Consider the following 21529-nt stretch of genomic DNA (forward strand, 5'->3'; position numbering starts at 1 on the left):
TTCTAATAGGACCAAGGCTAGCAGTCACACAAGTTATATACTGCACAACTCCAGAGGGTGCCGTTCGCCCAGACTGCAGTGTGAACAACTCCCAGTAGAGTAATGCAACAAGGCAGTCCTGCCATTAATGCTTGTATCTTTTCTGTCAAGAAGAATGATCCTCAAGGTAGATCATAATTAAGGGTGAACTGAAGTTCTAAGTGCAAGAAGAGATTGTCAGAGGGAAACTGGATACCTTTATTAATGTTTGTCATCATAATAGGCCATAGTAAGAGTTAACACTTAGGGAGTAAAACATGCCAGAAATTCCTAAGCACAGTGCGCATATTATCCCATTTTACCCTCAAGTGCAATATTGTTGCTCTTCAGCCAACAGCTAGCAAAGCTTCATTTTGTTTAAATGGCAATCTGCCCTGCCCAAGGAGAAAACATGGTTGTCTAAGTCAATCATGGCAGTACTATCTCCCTAAGCTAGTGATTGGTCTCGAAGCAGGCTTGTGATCAGATCTGACCAATGAGAAATAGAGACAAGTCTAATATTTTCCAAGATGGTAAATGTTTCCCACCCTGATAAGAGAGAGGCCATAAAAAAGTCTGGTTGTTTATTTTATTTTATATTTTCAATGGAAATATAGTTGATTTACAGTGTTATGTTAATTTTTGCCATACAGCAAAGTGATTCAGTTATACATTCTGATATACATGCACACATATATATATTCTTTCCATTATGGTTTATCTCAGGATATTGAATATAGTTCCCTGTGTTATACAGTAGACCCTTATTGTTTACTTTATTTTTAAACCTGTGTCTTCTATCCCTGCTTTGCAAGTTTTGTGTTAAGATATGATACTTGTTGCTGCTGTGGCCTTTTAATGAACTTGAGAGCAGGCCAAGAGAATCATGAAGATACCAACCTGAAGCCCAACATCACTGTGTTGCTGAATGAGTGCCAGTGCTGCCTCCCTTGAAATTATTTATGAAATGAAAAATTAAGTGCATTGTTTATGTGACTATTAATTAAGTATTCTCTTGTTCAGTTGCTCAGTTGTGTCCAACTCTTTGCAACCACATGGACTGCAGCATGCCAGACTTCCTTGTCCTTCACTATCTGCCGGAGCTTGTCCTGTCCTTCACCATCTCCCAGAGATTGCTCAAACTCATGTCCATTGTGTCGGTGATGCCATTCAACCATCTCGTCCTCTGTCATCTCCTTCTCCTCCTGCCTTCAATCTTTCCCAGCATCAGGGTCTTTTCCAGTGAGTTGGCTCTTCACATCAGGTGGCCATTCTCATACCTGCACCCAAAAGAAATCCTACTGATAAAATATTATTGGTTGCATTTTGCAAATTAGTTAACTTTCCCAGTTCACCTAGCTAGTAAATGGAAAGTCCATACTTCAAGGCAGGTCTGCCTGAGCTTTTCACTGCTGCTCTTCTGCCTGCAGTGAAGTCTAAGGTCCAGGGAAATTACCTTCCTAGGGCACAAATAAGAAGAGCTCTCTTATGGACAGCTCTGGCAGGGAGGGAGCTCTTGGTTACTAGAAATATCAGGCAAAATCTTGTCAGACTACCATTTGTAAGGTTTGTTGGAGAGGAGAGTCTTCCTCTGAGTAGGCAGAAGTGAGGAAGTGGGACTGCAAGTGAGAGACAAATGTTCTATGTATATGTTCTGGAGTAGAACCAACTGGACCCAAAGGCTAGGGAAAAAGAAGTTGCAGCCTTGGCTAACTGGCTTTCACTCCGAGCCAGTGTCTTAGGCATCTGTGCTCAAGGGATGGGTATGATGGCTCTTCTCCTGGACCACCAAGGGCAGTGGTGCGGTGACTGGTCAAGGTCAGGTCTGAGGCTACATCAGGGTCCCAGTTCTTCCACTTCTTACTTGCGAGCCTCAGCTTCCTGTTTTGTCAAATGGGAAGAATGGATTTGGTACACTTCACAGGAGCACTGTGAGGATTCCATGAGATGACTGCATATGTCCACAAACATTTATTGAGGACCTACTATGTCACCGTGCTTATTTAACTTATATGCAGAGTATATCATGCAAAATGCCAGGTTGGATGAAGCACAAGCTGGAATCAAGATTGCTGGGAGAAATATCAATAACCTTAGATACACAGATGACACCACCACTCATGGCAGAAAGCAAAGAAGAACTAAAGAGCCTCTTGATGAAAGTGAAAGAGGAGAGTGAAAAAGCTGGCTTAAAACTCAACATTCAAAACACTAAGATCATGGCATCTGGTCCACCACTTCATGGCAAATAGATGGGGAAACAATGGAAACTGTGACAGACTTTATATTTTTGGGCTCCAAAATCACTACAGATAGTGATTGCAGCCATGAAATTAAAAGATACTTGCTCTCTGGAAGAAAGAGCTATGTCCAATCTAGACAGCATTATTAAAAAGCAGAGACATTACTTTGCTGACAAATGTCCATCTAGTCAAAGCTACGGTTTTTCCAGTAGTCATGTATGGATCTAAGAGTTGGACTATAAAGAAAGCTGAACATTGAAGAATTGATGCTTTTGACCTGTGGTGTTGGAGAAGACTCTTGAGAGTCCCTTGGACTGCAAGGAGATCCAACCAGTCAATCCTAAAGGAAATCAGTCTTGAATGTTCATTGGAAGGACTGATGCTGAAACTGAAGCTCCAGTACTTTGGCCACCAGATGTGAAGAACTGACTCATTGAAAAGACCCTGATGCTGGGGAGGATTGAAGGCAGGAGGAGAAGGGGATGACAGAAGATGAGATGGTTGGATGGCATGACCAACTCAATGGACATGAGTGTGAGTAAACTCCAGGAGTTGGTGATGGACAGGGAGGCCTGGTGTGCTGCAGTCCATGGGGTCACAATGAGCTGGACACAACTGAACTATGTGCCTAGCCTTCTGCTGAACCCTGATGTCTGTGTCAGCCATAAAGAGTTCCCCAAATTTAAAATGTTAACCATTATTTATTATTTAAAAAAATTGTCCAACTCCTCTCACCTTCCTACCCCACCAAGGGAATAAAAAAAGGACCCCATTTATCTATTTTGAAATAAATTGAGCTCTTATCCAGGAAAGTAGAAGAAATGGCTCCAATAGACAGAGTTTCCAGCAAGACAAATCCCCCAATGGCCTCTCTCTGCCACCGCTCAATAATGATGTTTGCTATAAATCAGAGAGCTTCTTTATCAAGTGCCTTGGAAGCGCTTGGGACTGATTTAGCCCTGGAGTGAGATTAATCACAAATGCTGCTTTAGAAAGAGTGATGGGTGTGAATAAGAAGGGTCAATGGAGATCATTTCGATTCACCCTGATTGCTATAGATAGCTGGAGTTTGCAGAACTAGGGCTCTTAAGTTTTAGCAGTTCTGTTTGAGAAAAATTGTTCCATCCAAGAATGTTGGATGAGGAACATAATTGCCTAATGTGTGCCAGGTACTATGTTTATATCACCTCTTTTAATCCTCATAACAGCTCCATGAAATAGGTCTGGTTACCCTCTTTTTTGAGACCTAGAGCAAGGTACAAAGGTCTTTGCAGAAGTGACCAAGTGGCAGAGAAGAGAATAAAAACAGGTCTGTATGACTCCAAAATCTTACCCTGAAGCCTCTTGGGACCTTGACTGTAGATTCCTGGTAGTAGAGCTCTATGGAGTCACCCAGACAAAAATGACTTCCTGAGACTGCTGGCCCCAGTGATGATAGCTGAAACAGTCCTCTAGGGACCCAGCTTTCATGGCACTGCTCTGTGATGACCTTCTCAAACATCTCAATTTTTTTCTTAGATAAATAATGAATGAACGAATGAATAAGTAAGTAGGAATCTGCTTGTTCTCTGCTCATGCACAGTATGGCAGCCACGGAGGTTGTGGACCCACTCAGCACCCCATTCCAGAGAATCTGCTGTGTGGAGCTTAGCTGACTGATGCCCCAGCTGCCACACCTTCAGATCCACTGTGACATTTCATCTGGATGGCTTCCAGCCAGGGACTGGACACAGCAGCAGTGCGAGAGCTGGACTGGGCCGTTCCGGCCTCACAGGGGTACCTGTATTGGACAGCCTTTGCCTGAGGGCTCCCTGTTGGCCTTGCTGAGACTTGCTTAGACCCACGATAATCAGAAGTCTTCCTGATTCAGTCCTCCTTCCTTCCCACCCTCCTTTCCTGGGTCAGACCTGCCTTGTGGTCTGAAGGCTCTCCCTGCCTACTCCTCCTCCCCTACCCACACCACTCACCTGTGTCTCTCCAATTCATCTCTTATACATCTGATTCCATCTTGGTGTCTGCTTCTTGGAAGTCTCTAGTAGATAGAGTGATTCTACTTCCCCAATCCAGATGTTTATCACCAGGAAAACAGATTCAATACTGTGATATTGACATCCAATGGAATGCTACAGAGCAGTGAAAATGAATGAATGAGAGATAAAGGCCTCAATGTGGATACATCTCAAAAGTACAGTATTGAGCAAAAGCAACCAAAAAAGTTGCAGAGTGATACATACAGGATGTGACAGTTATATAAAGTTTTAAAACATGCAGAACCAAGCAATACATCATTTGTAGATATGTGCATACACAATAAAAGTCTAAGAACCCACTAGGGAGTGATAAGCCCAAACTTCGGATTGAAGTTGCCACTGGGGAGAGAAAGGAGAATGCAGTCAGGTTTTCTGTCTTAAGCTGAGTGGTTGGTACAGGGTTGCTCTTTGTACCTGGGTCTAAAGTATTCCATGATAAAAGTAACGCATATTAAATCATACTCCACAGATTACCTTTTTTGAAAATATATTAAATGACTTGAAATCGGCTCTGCTTCAGAAAATTGTGGGTCTTTGTTATCACGTGTTAGCAGTTGAGTCTTAGTCTATTGTGGCTTTTCCTGCCCTGAGTAGCAATTCTTTATTTTTATGCTTGTTTCTACTCTCTTTCTCTCCCAGACCCTCACTGGGCCATGAACTCTAAGAAGGAAGATTCTCATCTGCTTATTTCTGAATCCCCAGTGCTGATGACAAGCAATATGTGCTTATTATGTTTTTACTGATCAGGAGGTGGAAAATCGAGGGAAGAGAGAAGGCAGGTAGAGCAGATAGCAGGACGTAAGTAACTTTTTTGAGTCAGGAAAGCAGAGCCTCTGCCTTTGAGCACTGCTGTATGAGGTAATAGATCTGTAGTAGAAGACCTAGGGGCCAGGTCAGAGAGTCTGAAGCCTGATCTCCTACTACTGTGCCAGCCACTTTGTTAAATGCCTCATGTGTTTTATTTTCAGTCTTCACAACTTGGAGAGTTGAGCATTACAACCCCTTTTTACAGATGAGAAAACTGAGGCTCAGCAACTTTGGGGTCACTCAGCTGCTAATTGGCAGAGCTAGGTTCACACAAAAGTCTTTCTGGTATCAGGGGTCCACTGCAGTGCTCTGCCTCCAGGTTCTGTGTCTGTTTTATACAAGGCAAGTGATGTGTTTGTCTGCTATGAGGCCAATCATCCACTTATTAATGTGTTCGATCATTTCAGCCATTGATTTACCACTCCTACGTTCCAGGCACCAGAATACAGTGATACGTAGCACAGACTCTGACCCACCGCCCAGGAACCCCCACCCCCATCTAGCAGGAGCACAGAGGCATGGGCGGGTGCCCGGGCAACGGGATGAGGTCCATGACACATGAAGGTCGGGGCAGTGGCAGCACTGAAAGTGACACATCACCCCGTGTCATGGCGTCAAGGCTTTCTGGAGGAAGGGACCTCCAGAAGAGAACCAGGTGGAGCCAGGGAAAGGAAGAGAGGATAGCATGTGGCAGGGGAGAGACATTGTTCCTTCAAGAAAGAAGGCCTCCCTGAGGCCTGAAAAAGGAAGAATAAAGTGACAGTTCTTCACATGACACCACTACAACATCTTCCCTTTCCTCTGCCATCCCGGCTGAGAATCCAGTACTCCACAGACTTGATCTGTACTAGCCCAGGTCCATGGAAGAAGCAGAAAGCAGAAACAGACAGGATTAAGTGTATAGGAAATCTGAAACAGGAGAGAAATTGAGGGGGAAGTCAGGAGAGATGGGAGGAGCTACAGCGTGTGAAGTCGATGTGACCCTGAGTGAAGGACAGAGGGAAGGCAGAGGGTTGGGTGGAAATGTCTTAGACAATCCTGAGTCTGGCAAAGCTGTCTGGGGGTCCTTGAACCCAAGTTGCCTGGGCGAGGAGACCTGAGTCTCCCCGGAATGACCCTGCCGAGTGTCCCTCGCTGGGTTCTGCCACTGGCTGGGAGCTGCCAGGAACCAGCATGGTTCAAAGGCAATGCTGGACTTCAGAGCACAGTGGCTGGGACCACTGGTCAGTTACACTCCCTGAGGTTGAACATCTGAGAGGCACGTTCTTGCAGCCACCATACTGCTCTTGGTTTCTTCCTCCAAAATCTGGCTTCTCTCTTGGCCTCAGGTCCTGAGTTCTAATGGGGCAACATTTCTGGCCAGAGGTGATATAGGGGTACAGCTTGGAGTCATCTCCCCAGCTCAGACACTTACCAGCTGGGTACTTTAGTCAAGCTACCTAACCCCCCAGTTTTCCCATCTGAAAATGTGGATACTCACACTGTGTCATAGGGCTGTTGTAGGATTAAATGAATGAAAGCACATGGCAAGTGCTCCATAAATGTTATCCATTATAACTGTAATGGAGCCATTTTGATTTGGAGGCTATTTCGATGCATCACCTTGACAGGACTGCATCAAATGTAAAACACCATGTGTCCTACCACTGACCATGTCAGATACACCCAACCTCACTCTGCCCATCTTTCTGCAAAGCTTCTCCTGACCCTGGGGCTTGGTTTTAGGGTCCTCCTCTGATTCTGTTTCCCTGAAGGCTTAGACAGTAAAGAATCTGCCTGCAGTGCAGGAGACCCGGGTTTGATCTCTGCGTCGGGAAGATCTCTGCATTCTATCTCTGTGTTGGTGAAGAGAAAGGCTACCCACTCCAGCATTCTTACCTGTAGAATTCCAGGGACAGAGGAGTCTGGTGGGCTACAGTCCATGAGGTTACAAAGAGTTGTGTGTGACTTAGAGACTGAAACGCAACGGCAACAACAAAGGTCTGAGGACAAGAGCTGACTCATGTGGAGGTCTGGATCCTCCACATCCTCTCTCAGACTGTCACCTGGTCAGTTCCTTCTCCTCCTAGGAGGCTACTGGACTGAGCCCCCACTCATCATATATGCTGTGTACCTTATATTTTATTAGGTGACTTCATATTTCTTAATTCCTTTCATTGTCACAATAGCCGAGTGACATTGGTATTATTAGTTCATCTTGCAGATGAGGGCAATGAAACTCAGAGAGGTTAAATAACTTGCCTAAGACCATAGAGCCGGTAAAAGGTGGAGTTCAGACAAATCTAGACAGTAAAATGCCTAAGCACTTTTTTACATTGCTTATTTTTCTCTTCATTGTGTGTTTTACTCCCCCATTTAGAAACTCAGGCTCAAGGGACGTGATTCTACTTTGTTCCAATTCCTCCCAAAGACCTCATGTATACAATGAGTGAGTGAAGTCGCTCAGTCGTGTCTGACTCTTTGCAACCCCATGGACTGTAGCCTACCAGGATCCTCAGTTCATGGGATTCTTGCCTCAGTCCAGGCAAGAATACTGGAGTGGGTTGCCATTTCCTTCTCCAGGGTATCTTCCCGACCCAGGGATCGAACCCCGGTCTCCCACATTGTAGGCAGACGCTTTACCACCTGAGCTACCAGGTAGGTGCTGTCTAAACGCTGCCTGAGTAAAAGCTAGCATGCAATCATATCATATGTCAACCCCCAGAGAAGCCCTGTTTGAAAACAGATCCCGTGTATGCATGCCAGTCCTCAAATTGTGTGCGCTGGGCAACTGGTGTGGCGTCTTTAAGGAGACATCTCTGGTTAAAAAGCAAGAGGCTTTTCTGTCTGTGCCTGCCTAGTGGTGGTGGATTTGTCAGCCAGATCTCTTCTCCTCCCTCTTGCACTATGTTCTTCCTTGTCCCTCCTCCCCACAGCCCAGGCTCCACATCTTCTCTCGTTTAGGTCCACTCTCACTTGACCCCTCTGGCAGTGAGCTCACCTTCTCCCAACCACAGCTCCCTCCCAGTTTCTAGCTTTGGGGCATTCACCCAGAGCCCCCCTGACCTGACTCCACAGGTCTCCCGTGGGCAGCAGCCCGACAGCCTGCCCTGTCTCAGTAACCAGGAACCACTGAGATGCACGTAAGGGTTGTACAAACTCATATGTATTTGTGTTCAGACTTGAACACAAACCTAGACAGTGATGCCAGGATCTTACACAGATGGGTCCACCTGGCCACAAGGATCCACACCCACTGGGCCAAGAGCAGAGACCCAGACATGCATGTGTGCCCATGGGGGCAGACCCAGGGCCCACAGGCAAACCCACTTGTGTTTCGCTTGCAAGGTGTGGCCAGATGCACAGGTAACACGCACCTGCAGACTCTCCAGTGTGCATGTGACCTTATGCATTTGAGACTGAGCCTGCGGAGTTCATACCGCTCAGCACATGGATACCAGTGTATGCAAACTGAGTGCTGCATGCCCTTCCCTGATGACACACACAAGCATGCAAGGGTGAGAAAGGCAGCCTTAACTGCCTCCTCCCCCGGGGGATTCCATCCCAGCTCATGGCCTTTTCGGAGACAGGTTCACACCTTCTCTTTGGGGTCAGCTCTGCCTGTGTCAAGCTGTCTGCCCCCAGGAACAGAGCCCAGGCTGGTGGTCTGGGATTCCCCAGGTGTGCGCACAAAGGCCCGTCACCTCCACACTCAGCCTTCCCTCCCCCCAGGAGCTCGCTGCTCTCAGCGGGGAAGGTGCTGAGGCTGGAGGTAATTAAATCTCTCTTTTCACTTCAGCAGCATTGATCTGTACAGGGACACACTCCGACTCCAAAGGAACAAAGCTTTTAATTTCCCGGCCGGAATGTGCTATTCTCAGACTTGTTTCGTGTGTGAGTCAGAAGACTGAAAAGTACAACACAGGCACTTTTGTACCATTTCATTTGAGTCTCACAGTACGCCTGTGGGTAGTAGGTAGTATATGCATTCTCCCATTTTACTGATGAAGAAACTGAGGCTAAAACAATAACAATAGCTGTCACTGATTTCCTGCTAGATGTCAGGCACTGTTCTAAGTTCTTTGCATGTTTTGAGTTTTTAAAAATCCCAACCACAACTCTTAGAGGTAGGTCTGTCTTCACCCCTATTTTATAGTTGAGGAAACTGAACACAATAAGGTCTTACTGACAGCCTGAGGCACTCATTCACTCAACACCCAGTCTGGCTTCACTAGATGCTATATGAAATTGAAGGGACTTGATGCAGCGTACTTGTCTGGGCAAAAATCTAAAGCAATGACTTCCCCCATTCTGGCCACCAATGACCCATACATGATTTTCATACATTGATTGACTCCACCCTTGAAAGATTTTACCCAGTACAAGCACTGTATTTATTAGTAAATAGCCTGTCTCATGCCATTTTTGAGACATTTTGAAGTTTGGAGAATACCCTGAAGTTTTGGGGTACCTGAACCCCTGAAACACTGCTATAGATAGAGATTCCTTGGGATTGAGGTGACTCAGCCTGGGGACACTTGAGATGTGGCAGAGAAATTTTAAGGTACTTCCATTATTGATCTGGGTCCAAATCCTGGAACTGCCATTTACCCTTTAGGTGTTCTTGATCAAGTAACCTGTCTGAGCCTCAGTTCGCTTCCTTGCAGTGTCAGATGGAATAAAGAGCACCCGTAACTGTAGCATCAAGGCACAGCAGGGTGATCACGGATGCCCCACAACACCACCGAGTGAGCAAAGAAGTATTTGTAATTGTCAGAAACACTATACAGCCGGCACGCGTATGTGAAATCAGTTACGTAAATTGTGAACTATATGTCAAAGTTCTATTTGTCCTGAGACAGGGTGGAATCAGCACATTTCTCATCAAGATAGAAAATAAAAACAGAAAAAAACATCATGAGCCCTTTTGAATAACTCAGTCACAGAGAGAGCTCATTCTCTTCACGGTGCTCTGTTGGGACATTGCAGTACTATCATTGTTCATCTCGATGCTTGCCTGCCTCGGTGTCCATTAATGTACACCTTTTGACTTATTTTTCTTTTTTAAAACTCTTTAGTAGTTTAGCTGGGTTCAGTTGCAGTTTTGTCCTTGGTTACTGTACTTACGGGAAATCAACTTCAGAACAAACCTTGCCTTCTCCTTGGCAATCCTGAGCAGCTCTGACTCTCCAGAGCTGCCGTCTCTTAGGCGCTCTCCATCTCTGCTCTCTCCTTTCTCGCCCATCCTGCCTGTTCTTTGCTTAGAAATGTTTCAGGAGAATGAACACAAGTATAAATCACAATGGAAATAACTGAACTCTAGGTCAATCCTTTTTGATCATGAGCCTCTATTGGCACTGGAAACCTTGAGCATCCAGTATCAATGTATGCACATTTCTTTGTTTAAAAATTGTATCGTTACACATGTACTAATATTTTGTGTGTAAGACAAACACAAATGGAGATTTTTTTCTTTTTTGGCCATGACATGTGGCATATGGGATCTTAGTTCCCTGCTTAGGGATACAATCTGCACCCCTTCATTAGAATTGCAAAGTTTTAACCACTGGACCTCCTTCTCTGGTGGGAAGTCCACAAATGGAAATTTTCAAGATTGGAATTTTTTGAAAGCCTGAAATAAAAATAAATGCTAATTTAAAAATAATTAATGACCCAGAAATACATATTCACACTAAAATATTGTGATTTTGAAAATCTTGTAACACTTTCTGAAATAGTTATTTAAAAGTTTGGCCCAGGGCCTTCCCTGACAGTCCAGCGGTAAAGACTCCATGATTCCACTGCAGAGGGTGCAAGTTGGATCCCGGGCCGGGGAATTATGATCTCTTAAGCTGTGCAGTGTGCCCAAAAAGTTAAAAAAAAATTAAAAGTTTGACCCAAAGTTTAATTTATGTGAGGGGTTGAATTTAATCATTGTCTTAGCTGTAAGGGACTGCCAACAGCTATTTTCATCAGAGGAAATCTCAGTAAATTCCAAACCTTTGTCTTTTTAAAAAATAATCTCATTTCTCTTCTAGTCAACTCTTTTAAGTACTTAGCTCTGGGATAACTAGTGAGCCTCTATTTGGTATAGAAGATTTCCACCATCTTCACCCAAACTCTAGTATCTCAGACAGCATAATCTGCAAAGTCACTTAATTATACTCATGTCCATACAGTAAACCATTAAATGCTGAAAAGTAAAAACTGAATGATTCTGTGGGTAGCCTTTCTGTCTTGTGGGACACTTGCCTTTTCTTCAGAGAAAGAAAAGAGAGTAGAGCAAACACACGCTCAGTAGTGTCTGATTCTTTGCGACCCCATGGACTGTAGCCTACCAGGTTCCTCTGTCCATGGGATTTTCCAGGCAAGAATACTGGAGTGGGTTGCCATTTCCTTCTCCAGGAGATCTTTCCAACCCAGAGATTGAACCCAGGTCTCCCGCATTGTAGGCAGACGCTTTGCTGTCTGAGCCATCGGGGAAGTCAGTAGGTGACAAATAGACCCAGTGACAGCATAAGAGCATCAGAGCTTATCTGCATATTATAGTGGAGTAAACATTAATATTTTATGTATTTTCAGTTAAAACATATAAATAGAGGGCTTCACCAATATGTTTTCCTCCACAACTCCCATGAATCATTAGAGAAGGTCAACCTCATTTTGGAGACCACTCAGAGAACAATAGTCTGTGTGTCGCAAAGAGTCGTGGACACACCTGAGCACGCAGAGAACACTGCAGGTTGGACCCCTGGTCAGGGGAGCACCCACAGAGAACAGTGAGACCCAGGACTATGGACCGCTATACACTTGAGTTGGGGGGTACCATATCTAGGTGGCTAAGTGGTCAAAAATCTGTCTGCCAATGCAGGAGATGCAAGAGACGTGGGATCGATCCCTGGATCGGGAAGATCCCCTGAAGTAGGAAATGACAACCCACTCCAGTATTCTTGCCTGGGAAATACCATGGGTAGAAGAGCCTGGCAGGCTACCGTCCATGGGGTTGCAAGAGTTGGACACAACTGAGCACACACACACACACATGCACACCCACATATTAATAATCTGTCTTTGACACCTATCTGATAGGATAACTGTGAGAAATAAAATGACATAGCACTATTCAATAAACATTACTTTCTTTCATCCCCTTCTCTGCTGCTCAACCTAGGGCCAAGTGAAAGAAAGGAGATGGATTCAGGGAAGGCGCTCAGGCCAGAAATAAGACATTGCAATTTTGGAAGTGTTTCTGGTGCCTCCTTCCCCAAACACAGTGCCCCAATTAGGAGAAAGAATTTATATACAATAAGTGTACGTCCTATTGTAATACAGGTGATGTGCCCTTCCTTCCCTGCCCCACACATACGCATAAACATTACTGATACGACCCACTGCTGCCAACTTCTTCATCTGCCTTTTGCTATCTTCCTAGATCTGACTCAAGCTCCTGGATGGTAAAGTGGTATTTATGTGCCTAGACTTTTTGTCTTTGACTCCTGGTCCATCCAGGCACTCTGCTCAAAGGAAGACCTGGGCACCCAGCCCAGTTCATGCTTGTGGTAGTTTTAACATATGTCCACAAATTCTTTGATGCGTCTCCTTACAAGATGTAAAGCTTAATTCCTCTCTCAGTCCAATATGGGCTGGATTTAGCGACTTGCTTCTAATGAACAGAACATGGCAAAAGTGGTGGCTTGTTATTTTTGAGATTACCTTGTGAACAGACTATGCATTCTCTCTGTCACTTGCTCTTTCTACCCCTTGGGTCAGTTGCTCTGGGGGAAAGCCAGCTTCCATGTCTTAAGAACTCTTATAGGGCCTTATGTAGAAGCCCATGTGGTGAAGACCCAAGAAGACCAAACAGAGCTAGAGAGAAATGAGGCCCCCTGACAGCAGTCTTGGGACTAAATTCCCTTGCAAGTTGATTGTCCTGTCCAGTCAAGCTTTCAGATAATACAGCCCCAGCCAACAACTTGACTGTCACCTTGCTAGATACCCTGAGTCAGAGGCACCCAGCTAAATTGCTTCCAGATTCACAACCCTTAGAAACTATGAGATAATGAATCTTTGTTGTTTTAAGGCATTGAGTATTTGGGTAATTTGTTACATAGACAAATAATATAATGATAAAATTCCTGGGTTCATCTTTATTGTTCCTGGTTGTTCTGTTCTTAAATTTTCCAAAACAAATGATTTCTGAGTGTTTCTTTATCTCTGGTTTTAAATCACTATTGTACTTCTGTCATTTAGAGCTCAGATTCATCATCCAAGGTCATGGAAGGAATTAGTATGTAATGAACACTTAACTATGCCATTTTATTTATTTCTCACAACTAACCTATCCGATAGGTGTCAGATGCAGATTATTAAAAGACGGTACCCCCCCAACTTGTATGTGCAGCTGTGTCCATAGTCCTGAACTCATTGTTTTCTGAGTGGTCTCCAAAACACTGAGCATTTATCCCATACCAGGATGTGTACACAAACATTGTCTTACCACTGAATATGAAGTGACCCTATTATTATCCCTACATGATGAATAAACTGAGGCACAGAGAGGTTAAAAAAAATGACCCAAGTTTATACTTACATTTTAATAGGTCATATTTCAAGTCACATAGTCTGGGCCACTTTGCTATTCTACCTGTAGCTTTGATCCTGTTTCCTTATAGATTTCGGTGTAGGAGAAACCTGAATTCAAACCTTGACTCTACAACTGACCCGGTGGTCACTGCTTCCTCATCTCTAAAGTAGGGGGAACTGCGCTTACCTCAAAGGTTCTATGAGGGAGAGATGAAATAATATAAAGTGTCTGCCTGTTCCACTAGACCAGTGCTGTCTAACTGACATTTCAATGAAGATGGAGATGTTTCCTGTCTATCCAGTGTGGTAGCTACTAGCCACATGGCTACTGAGCACCTGAAATGTTACTAGTACAAAGTAAAGTGAAAGTTGCTCCGTCACGTCTGACTCTTTGTGACCCCATGGACTATACAGTCCTTGGAATTCTCCAGGCCCAAATACTGGAGTGGGTAGGCTTTCCCTTCTCCAGGGGATCTTCCCAACCCAGGGATCAAACCCAGGTCTCCCTCTCTGCAGGCAGATTGTTTACGAGCTGAGCCACAGGGGAAGCCCAACTAGTACAAAGGAAGGATTGAACTTTTGATTACACTTAGATCCGTTTAAATAAGCAGACACTTGTGGTTCGTGATCACTGCATTGGATAGCACAGAACTAGATTAGAAACTTCAGGAAGGCAGAGTCTCTACCTGTTTGGCTCACCAGGGTATATTCAGCTCTTTGTACCGTGCCTGACACCAAAGAGGCACCTGTAATTAATTGTTGAACAGATGAATATATACTCGAATGAGTGTCCCATTGTGGGCATTTGAAAAATAGCTTCTCTTAGCTGGGTAAAGCATCAATGTTTCTTGGAGCCCTCCTTTCAATGCACTTTTTGCCTTTTCTCCCCTCGTCCACAGCAGCCAATTATGCTCTTCTGCAGAAATGTCATTTGAGCCAAGAATCAGACAGAGACTAGATTTCAGGTGACTGGGGGAGGAAGGAGAGAAGCCCCCTGCATCTCTAATGGGCCACAGAGGACAGGAAGCCCCCTCCTCATCCCTCCAAGGCTGACTAGAAAGTTTGTCTGTAACAGAGACGGTTAAATTAATGATGAGGCTCAGTGACAGGGAGGCCAGAGAGGCCCCCCTAAATGTCACCTTCATTATTTTTCAAGCCCACACGACGATCTGCCTTCCCAGTCAGCATCCGTGTTGTTATTGTTCTGCCTCGGGGTGGAGGGATTTTTTTTCCCCGTAATCCCTACAACATGAGCAGTGTAAGTTCAGTGGGGGCAGGAGATGAGATGGTACAGGACGCTTAATAAGGGCTTTTGCTGTCACTGAGCAGGCGCTGTTGTGTAGACGTGGGGAGGGGACAGGGTGAGGGTGGCCTGCTGGGGCTCCCTTTCCCGCTTCTTTCCCGTAACACAGAGTCAGCCTTTCCAGACAGTGAAGGAGCGCCCTCTGACAGCCTGACCCAGCACTCGGGTGGATTTCCTCACTACTTCTCTGTATCAGAATTCTAGTCTAAAACAGAACACAGCATGTCTGGGAGCAGTGAGTTCTGGGCTGGGGGTCTGGAGAGCCAGGTAGGAGTCTGATGTGACACAGCTGGTGCGGGGAACCTCTGGCAGTTCACTCCCTACCCCTGGACCTCCATTTTCTTCTCTGTGAAATGGGGCTGGGCATGGCAATCTTTAAGACCTCTTTCAGCCTCTCAACTTACAGAGTAGCTGAAAGCATGGGCTTTGCAGCTACATAAAGTCTGAAACTTGGTTCTTTTTCTTAGCTCTTCCTTAGCCTCTCTGAGACAATAATAGTAGAACCTCATAGGGATGCTGGGGGGATTAAATGAGATAATGAATTCCAGTGGTCTCAGCCCTGGCCACATGTAATAATTACCTGGGATTTTTTTTTTTTTTTTAAATACCAACACCGACAGCCTCAGTCTCACAGATACTGACTTAATTGTCTGTGTCCAGATCTAAGTGCTGGGATTTAAAAAATAAACTTCTTGGGTGTTTCTAAATCATATTTAAGGCTTGGTGGGAGTTTTCATATTTAGTAGATGCTTAATGAGTGGTGGGTAACTCAATGGATTCTTTTAAGATCATTCATGTCATCCTCTTTTCCAAAACCTGGCTCTCTGGCCCTAAGTTACATATACTAAAAATAGCCCCGGGCTTGGAAAATACAAATACTTGTGGATTTCTCCTTTCTCCTCCTTTTCCTAGACCTCATAGTCCTCCATTGCCATGTCTCTCCTGTGCACGCCTCCCTTCCACTCCCTCCTGTGCCTGCTTTGCTCTGGACCATCCATTATTATTGTACTTTTGGATGCTTTCACTAGCCTAGTATCTTTCTTCTTCCAGGATTCATTCTCAGACAATAAGCAAAGCATCATGAGCATATGAACATAGGCTCTGGAGCCACACTGTCTGGGTTCTAATCCCAGCTGAGCCGTTTATTAGTTGTGACCTTGGATATTTTTCTTAACCTCTCTGTGCTCAGTACTGTCATCTGCTTACTGAGGATTCCAAAGATCCCAATTTTTGAAATGAATTGTTCCTCCCACCTTGAGACCCTCTTATAGGGTTACTTTATATTAGGGGAAGGAAAAAAAAATTGAGAAATAAAGTATCAACACAATGTTGAATATTTTCCATACATTTATGTCATTTCATTCCCATAAAAGTAAGCAAGGTAGATAGGCCCATTTTATAGACAACAAAAGTGAGTTGTTGAACCAGAGTGATATAGTGAGTGGAGGCAGAGCCAGGATCCTGCCCAAGCTGGTCTGACTCCAGAGTCTTTGTGCTGTGTGCCTCTGATGGGAGAAGAATCACCTCTTCGGGGATGTTTCTCTGCTTTGACTGACCCCATAGCTCTTGGAGGGATGCTGGGGGCATGGAGGTGATGAGAAAGGAGACACCCACCCATAGATGCTCAACCACAGTTTCTGAAACAATTACCCATTGGGTAGCATATATAACGTGAGAGGATGTACTTGTCTAAAAAATGTTTTTTTTATTAAAAAAGTTTGTACTGAAGTATAGTTGATTCACAATATTGTGTTAGTTTCACACATACCGTGGAAGAACAGTTAAGAGAATAGAATACTTTAGTAACCATACTCTGACCCCTTGGCAAGAATTAAATATAATGAAATTCATTCTTTCTTTTGTATGCCACTCTTTGGTGATACAAAAGCTAATTCCTAAAGGTCTCTGAGTGAACTTAATCACTCATAATGCAGTAGACGTTTGTTAAGCTCTGTCACATCACCCATATCCGCCCCCCACCTTATGACTTCAGGTACATCTTCAGTTGTACCAAGTTCCACTGACCTACCTGTCTCTGCTAAGGGCTTTCTCCAGCTGCCAAAGCCTGCCTTGCCTGTCCTAGTGGTGGACTTTAATCCCAGGGAATTAAGGCCCCCTAGGAGCAGCCCTGGGCTTTCCAGGTGGCTCACTGGTAAATAATCCGCCTGCAATGCAGGGGATACAAGTTCAATCCCTGAGTCAGGAAGATCCTCTGGAGAAGGAAATGACAACCCATTCCAGTATTCTTGCTTGGGACATCCCATGGACAGAGGAGCCTGGCAGGTTACAGTTTATGGGGTTGCAAAAAAGTTGGACATAGCAACTTAACAACAAGAAGCAGCCCTGGCCCAATGACAGATAGGTGTTGGTGTATAACAACCAGCTCCCTCCAGTGGGGTGACTCTGAGAAGCATATGTTTTCCTGCCAGAGTTCTCCCAGTAGGATTAAGCTTCACTCGTCCCTATCGGTTGCTGAGTTTTAATGGACTCTTCCATTGGCTGCTTCCCCATCGTTCCCTCTCTGACTTTCCCATCCCCACAGGTGTTTCTTGGAATTCCATCCCAAATGAACTACTCACCCTCAGATCCATAACTCAGAATCACTTTTGCAGAAGCCCAAATGCAGACCCTACTCAAAATTGTTCTAGGTGATGGGAAACACAAGATAAAGATGCAATATCTGAGAAACTCATGAGCCATCAAGGGTGAAGAAAACACACAAATGTAGCTCAGGATGCCACAAGTCACCACTGAGGTGTGGCCCAGAGGTGCCAAGGGCAGAGCCAAGCCGGCTCTGCTTTTGAGGTGATAGGGAAGGAGAGGAACACATAGTTAAATGTGGGAAGAACATGTGACAAAGTATCTCCTCTCCTCAGAAAGAGGACAGCACTGTAGTATCACCGCCCAGGTCTGGAGGGTTGTGTCTGGGAGCAGGTGGCACTGAGGATGTCTCAGAAAGGTCTGTCCAGAGGTGATAGGTGGGGGGCTCTCTATCAAGCCTTGGGTCAGGAGGGAGGGGCCTGAGATAGAAGAGAAAAGGAAAATGATGCTCAGAAAGCAAAGAGGCATGCTGCTAGGACACCTGTTTCCTCTCCTCTCTTCCTCCAGCACCTTGGCATCTGCCTGCCCTTGTGGACCTGCCTCCTGCACCCTCCCCTCGCCAGCCCCTTCATCTGGCAGCAAAGCTGCTCTGTGTGGCCTCCACTCAAGGTGAACTTTGAGTCTGGGGCAGCCACCGCTCCCGGCCTCCTGTACTAGCAGGCCTCCTGACCTCGCTGTGTCTGACTCCTCTTGCTCTGGCTTGTCTGGAAGGCATTTCTGATCACCAAGCAGCAGCTGGACAATGTGTCTTGATACTGAGGCTCCCCAAAAGGAGTTACCCCTGTAGCTGGACCCATGGCATTGACTTTGTGCAGAAGGGGAGCTGTGTGTCTACAGCCTGACATACCAGTAAATTCATTTAAGCAGTACTTTTAAAAAACTTAATTTTATTAAAGTGTGGTTGATTTATAAGGTTGTTAATTTCTGCTGGACAGCAGTGATTCAGTTGTGTATATATATATATATATACACACTCACACATTCGTTTTCATATTCTTTTGCAGCACTTTTAGAAGGCTCTGCCCTTGTCACAGCTCCTGGAAGGAGCAGCTCGTAGCTGATCACCGAGTCGGGGTGGACACATAACCCAAGCCTGGCATTGTATGGCAGACTCAAACAGCTGGGTTGAGCAAACTGATTGCTTTCCCCAAACTTTGAAACATAAGAGCCTGCTGCCAGCATGTGGTGGGGCCTGGAGCAGGAAGGCTGCATGCACCAGAAGCTGAAGGAATTGGGGGGCCACATGCAAGCTGGTGTGCAAACAGAAGAGAGCAGGGCCAGTCCAGAGGATGGAGCAGACCTGCGGAGAGAAGCGGAGAGCCTCAGGCCCTGCGAGAACGAGGCCAGGTCTCAGGCGCCCTGGGACTGGCTCTGCTTAATTCTCTCTCATAGGTTCTCCAAGGCCTCTGGGAGGCCCTGCGGTTAATGCCTTTCCCCCAGGCTAGCTCAAGTGGGTCTCTCTGCCGTGCAGTCAAGAGTCTTGATGGAAACAGAACCCAAGGGTAGCTGCCACACTGACACGTAGCAGCCCTGGAGGGCACCCTGAGGGAGGTGAGGCTGGACTCTCACCAGCATGCTAGAGAAGCTGACCCCAACGTGCCTTATTGCACCAGGTCTTCTCGGCAGTATGCCTCAGGCTACAAGGGAGCGCTGAGATGCAGTTAGAGAGGCATCCTGAGAGGTGGGATTCTGGGTAATTAGTGGAGATGGCCAGAGGTTCACATAAGCTGAGAAGAGGGAAGAAAATCCTTTGTGGATGGGGACAGAGTGAGCAAAGACAGGAGAATATGAATATATTCACTCACCATTATTATTATTGTTATACAAAGTTTATTAGAGTCCAAGAAATTTCCTTTTACTAGGTGTACAGTTCTAGGAGTCTTAATACATGTACATATTTATATAATCACCATCATAACCAGAACACAGAATAGCTCATCACCTCAAAAACACCCTTGTGCCCTTATGTGGTCAAACCTTCCTCCCACCCCTAACCTCTGGAAACCACTTCTCTGTCATTACACTTTTGCTTTTTTCAGAATGTCATATAAATTGAATCATATAGTATGTAACCTTTTGAGACCATCTTCTTTTACGTAGCATATGCCTTTGACATTCATCGCTGTTGTTATTTGTTGTTATTGATTGCTGACTAGTATCCCACTGTATGGATGGATCACATTTTGTTTATCCAATCCATATGGTTTCCTATTTTTGGTAAATATGAACAGAGCTGCTATAAAATTTATGTACTTTGTGTGAAGTACTTTGTGTACTTAGGACTTTGTGTGAAAATGTTTTTATTTTTCCACAGTAAATACTTAGGAATGGGGCTGCTGGATCATTGATAAGTGTAGGTTTAACTTTATAAGAAACTGCAGACTGTTTTGTGAGGTGGCTGTTATGCTTTGCATTTCTGCCAACAATGAATGAAAGTTTTAGTTCACCCATATCCTCATCAACACTTGGTTTTACTGTTTGTTTAAAAAACAGATTTTATCTATTTACTGTGGTCTGAATGTTTCTTTCTCCCCTACTCTCTGAATAAATTCATTTGTTGAAATCCTAATGATGGTGATGTACATGAATCCTAATGAAAGTGATAGTTTGCTCAGCCATGTCTGACTCTTTGTGACCTCATGGACTGTAGCCCACCAGTCACCACTGTCCATGGAATTTTCCCAGCAAGAATACTGGAGTGGGTTGCCATTTCCTTCTCCAGGGGATCTTCCTGACCCAGGGATTGAACCCAAGTCTCTCACATGGCAGGCAGATTCTTTACTGTCTGAGGCACCAGGGAAGCTACCAGGGAATCCTAATGAATGTGGTGGTATTAGTAGGTAGAGACTTTCAGAGGTGATTAGGCCATCCCAATCCCTGAGAAGGGTAATACTAGAGAATGTTCAAACCACTGGACTATTGCAGTCATCTCCCAAGCTAGTAAGGTTATATTCAAAGTCCTTCAAGCTAGGTTTCAGCATTACATGAATTGAGAATTTCCAGATGTTCAAGCTGGGTTTACAAAAGGCAGAGGAACCAGAGATCAAATTTCCAACACTAACTGGATCATAGAGAAAGCAAGGGAATTCCAGGAAAACATCTACCTCTGTTTCATTGACTATGTTAAAGCCTTTGACTATGTGTCAAAGTCATAGCACACAACACACTGTGGAAAATTCCTAAAGAGATGGGAATACCAGACCATCTTGCCTGTCTCCTAAGAAATCTATATGCAGGTCAAGAAGTCACAGTTAGAATCCTATATGGAACAACTGACTGGTTCAGGATTGAGAAAGGTGTATGATAAGGCTGTTTATTGTCACCCTGATTAACTACTATGCAGAGCACATCATGCAAAATGTTGGGCTGGATGAGTAAAAACCTGGAATCAAGATTTCTGGGAGAAATGTCAACAACCTCAGATATGCATATGATACCATTCTAATGTCAGACTGCAAAGAGGAACTAAAGAGCCTCTTGATGAGGGAGAAGGAGGAGAGTGAAAAAGCTGGCTTAAAACTCAATATTAAAAAAAAACTAAGATCATGGTATCTGGTCCCATAATTTCATGGCAAATAGATGGGGAAAAGATGGAAACAGTGATTTCCTCTTCTTGGGCTTTAAAATCACTGCAGTTGATGACTGCAGACTTGAAATTAGAAGATGATTGTTTCTTGGCAGGAAAGATGACAAACCTAGACAGTGTGTTAAAAAGCAAAGACATCACTTTGCTGACAAAGGTCCATATAGTCAAGGCTATGGTTTTTCAAGTAGTCATGTACCGATGTGAGAGCTGGATCATAAAGAAGAAGGCAGAGTGCCACAGGATTGATGTTTCAAACTATGGTGCTAGAGAAGACTCTTGAGAGTCCTTTGGACAACAAGGAGATCAAACCAGTAAATCTTAAAAGGAAATCAACCCTGAATACTCACTGGAAGGACTGATGCTAAAGCTGAAACTCCAA

At 44.7% G+C, this 21529-nt stretch overlaps 1 protein-coding gene across 1 annotated transcript in view; it reads left to right on the forward strand.

Moving 5' to 3' along the window:
* The window catches only part of OMA1 (OMA1 zinc metallopeptidase), a 93930-nt gene extending 75258 nt beyond the window's left edge, over window positions 1-18672 (forward strand). Inside the window, exon 9 of the mRNA XM_065928898.1 lies at window positions 18569-18672. Within this exon, the coding sequence (XP_065784970.1) occupies window positions 18569-18577 (9 nt within the window). The 3' untranslated portion in view covers window positions 18578-18672. The remainder of the gene's footprint in view (window positions 1-18568) is intronic.
* The last annotated feature ends 2857 nt before the right edge of the window (window positions 18673-21529 follow it).

The sequence above is a fragment of the Muntiacus reevesi genome, chromosome 1, assembly GCF_963930625.1.
Source record: "Muntiacus reevesi chromosome 1, mMunRee1.1, whole genome shotgun sequence".
In the NCBI taxonomy this organism is placed as follows: domain Eukaryota; kingdom Metazoa; phylum Chordata; class Mammalia; order Artiodactyla; family Cervidae; genus Muntiacus; species Muntiacus reevesi.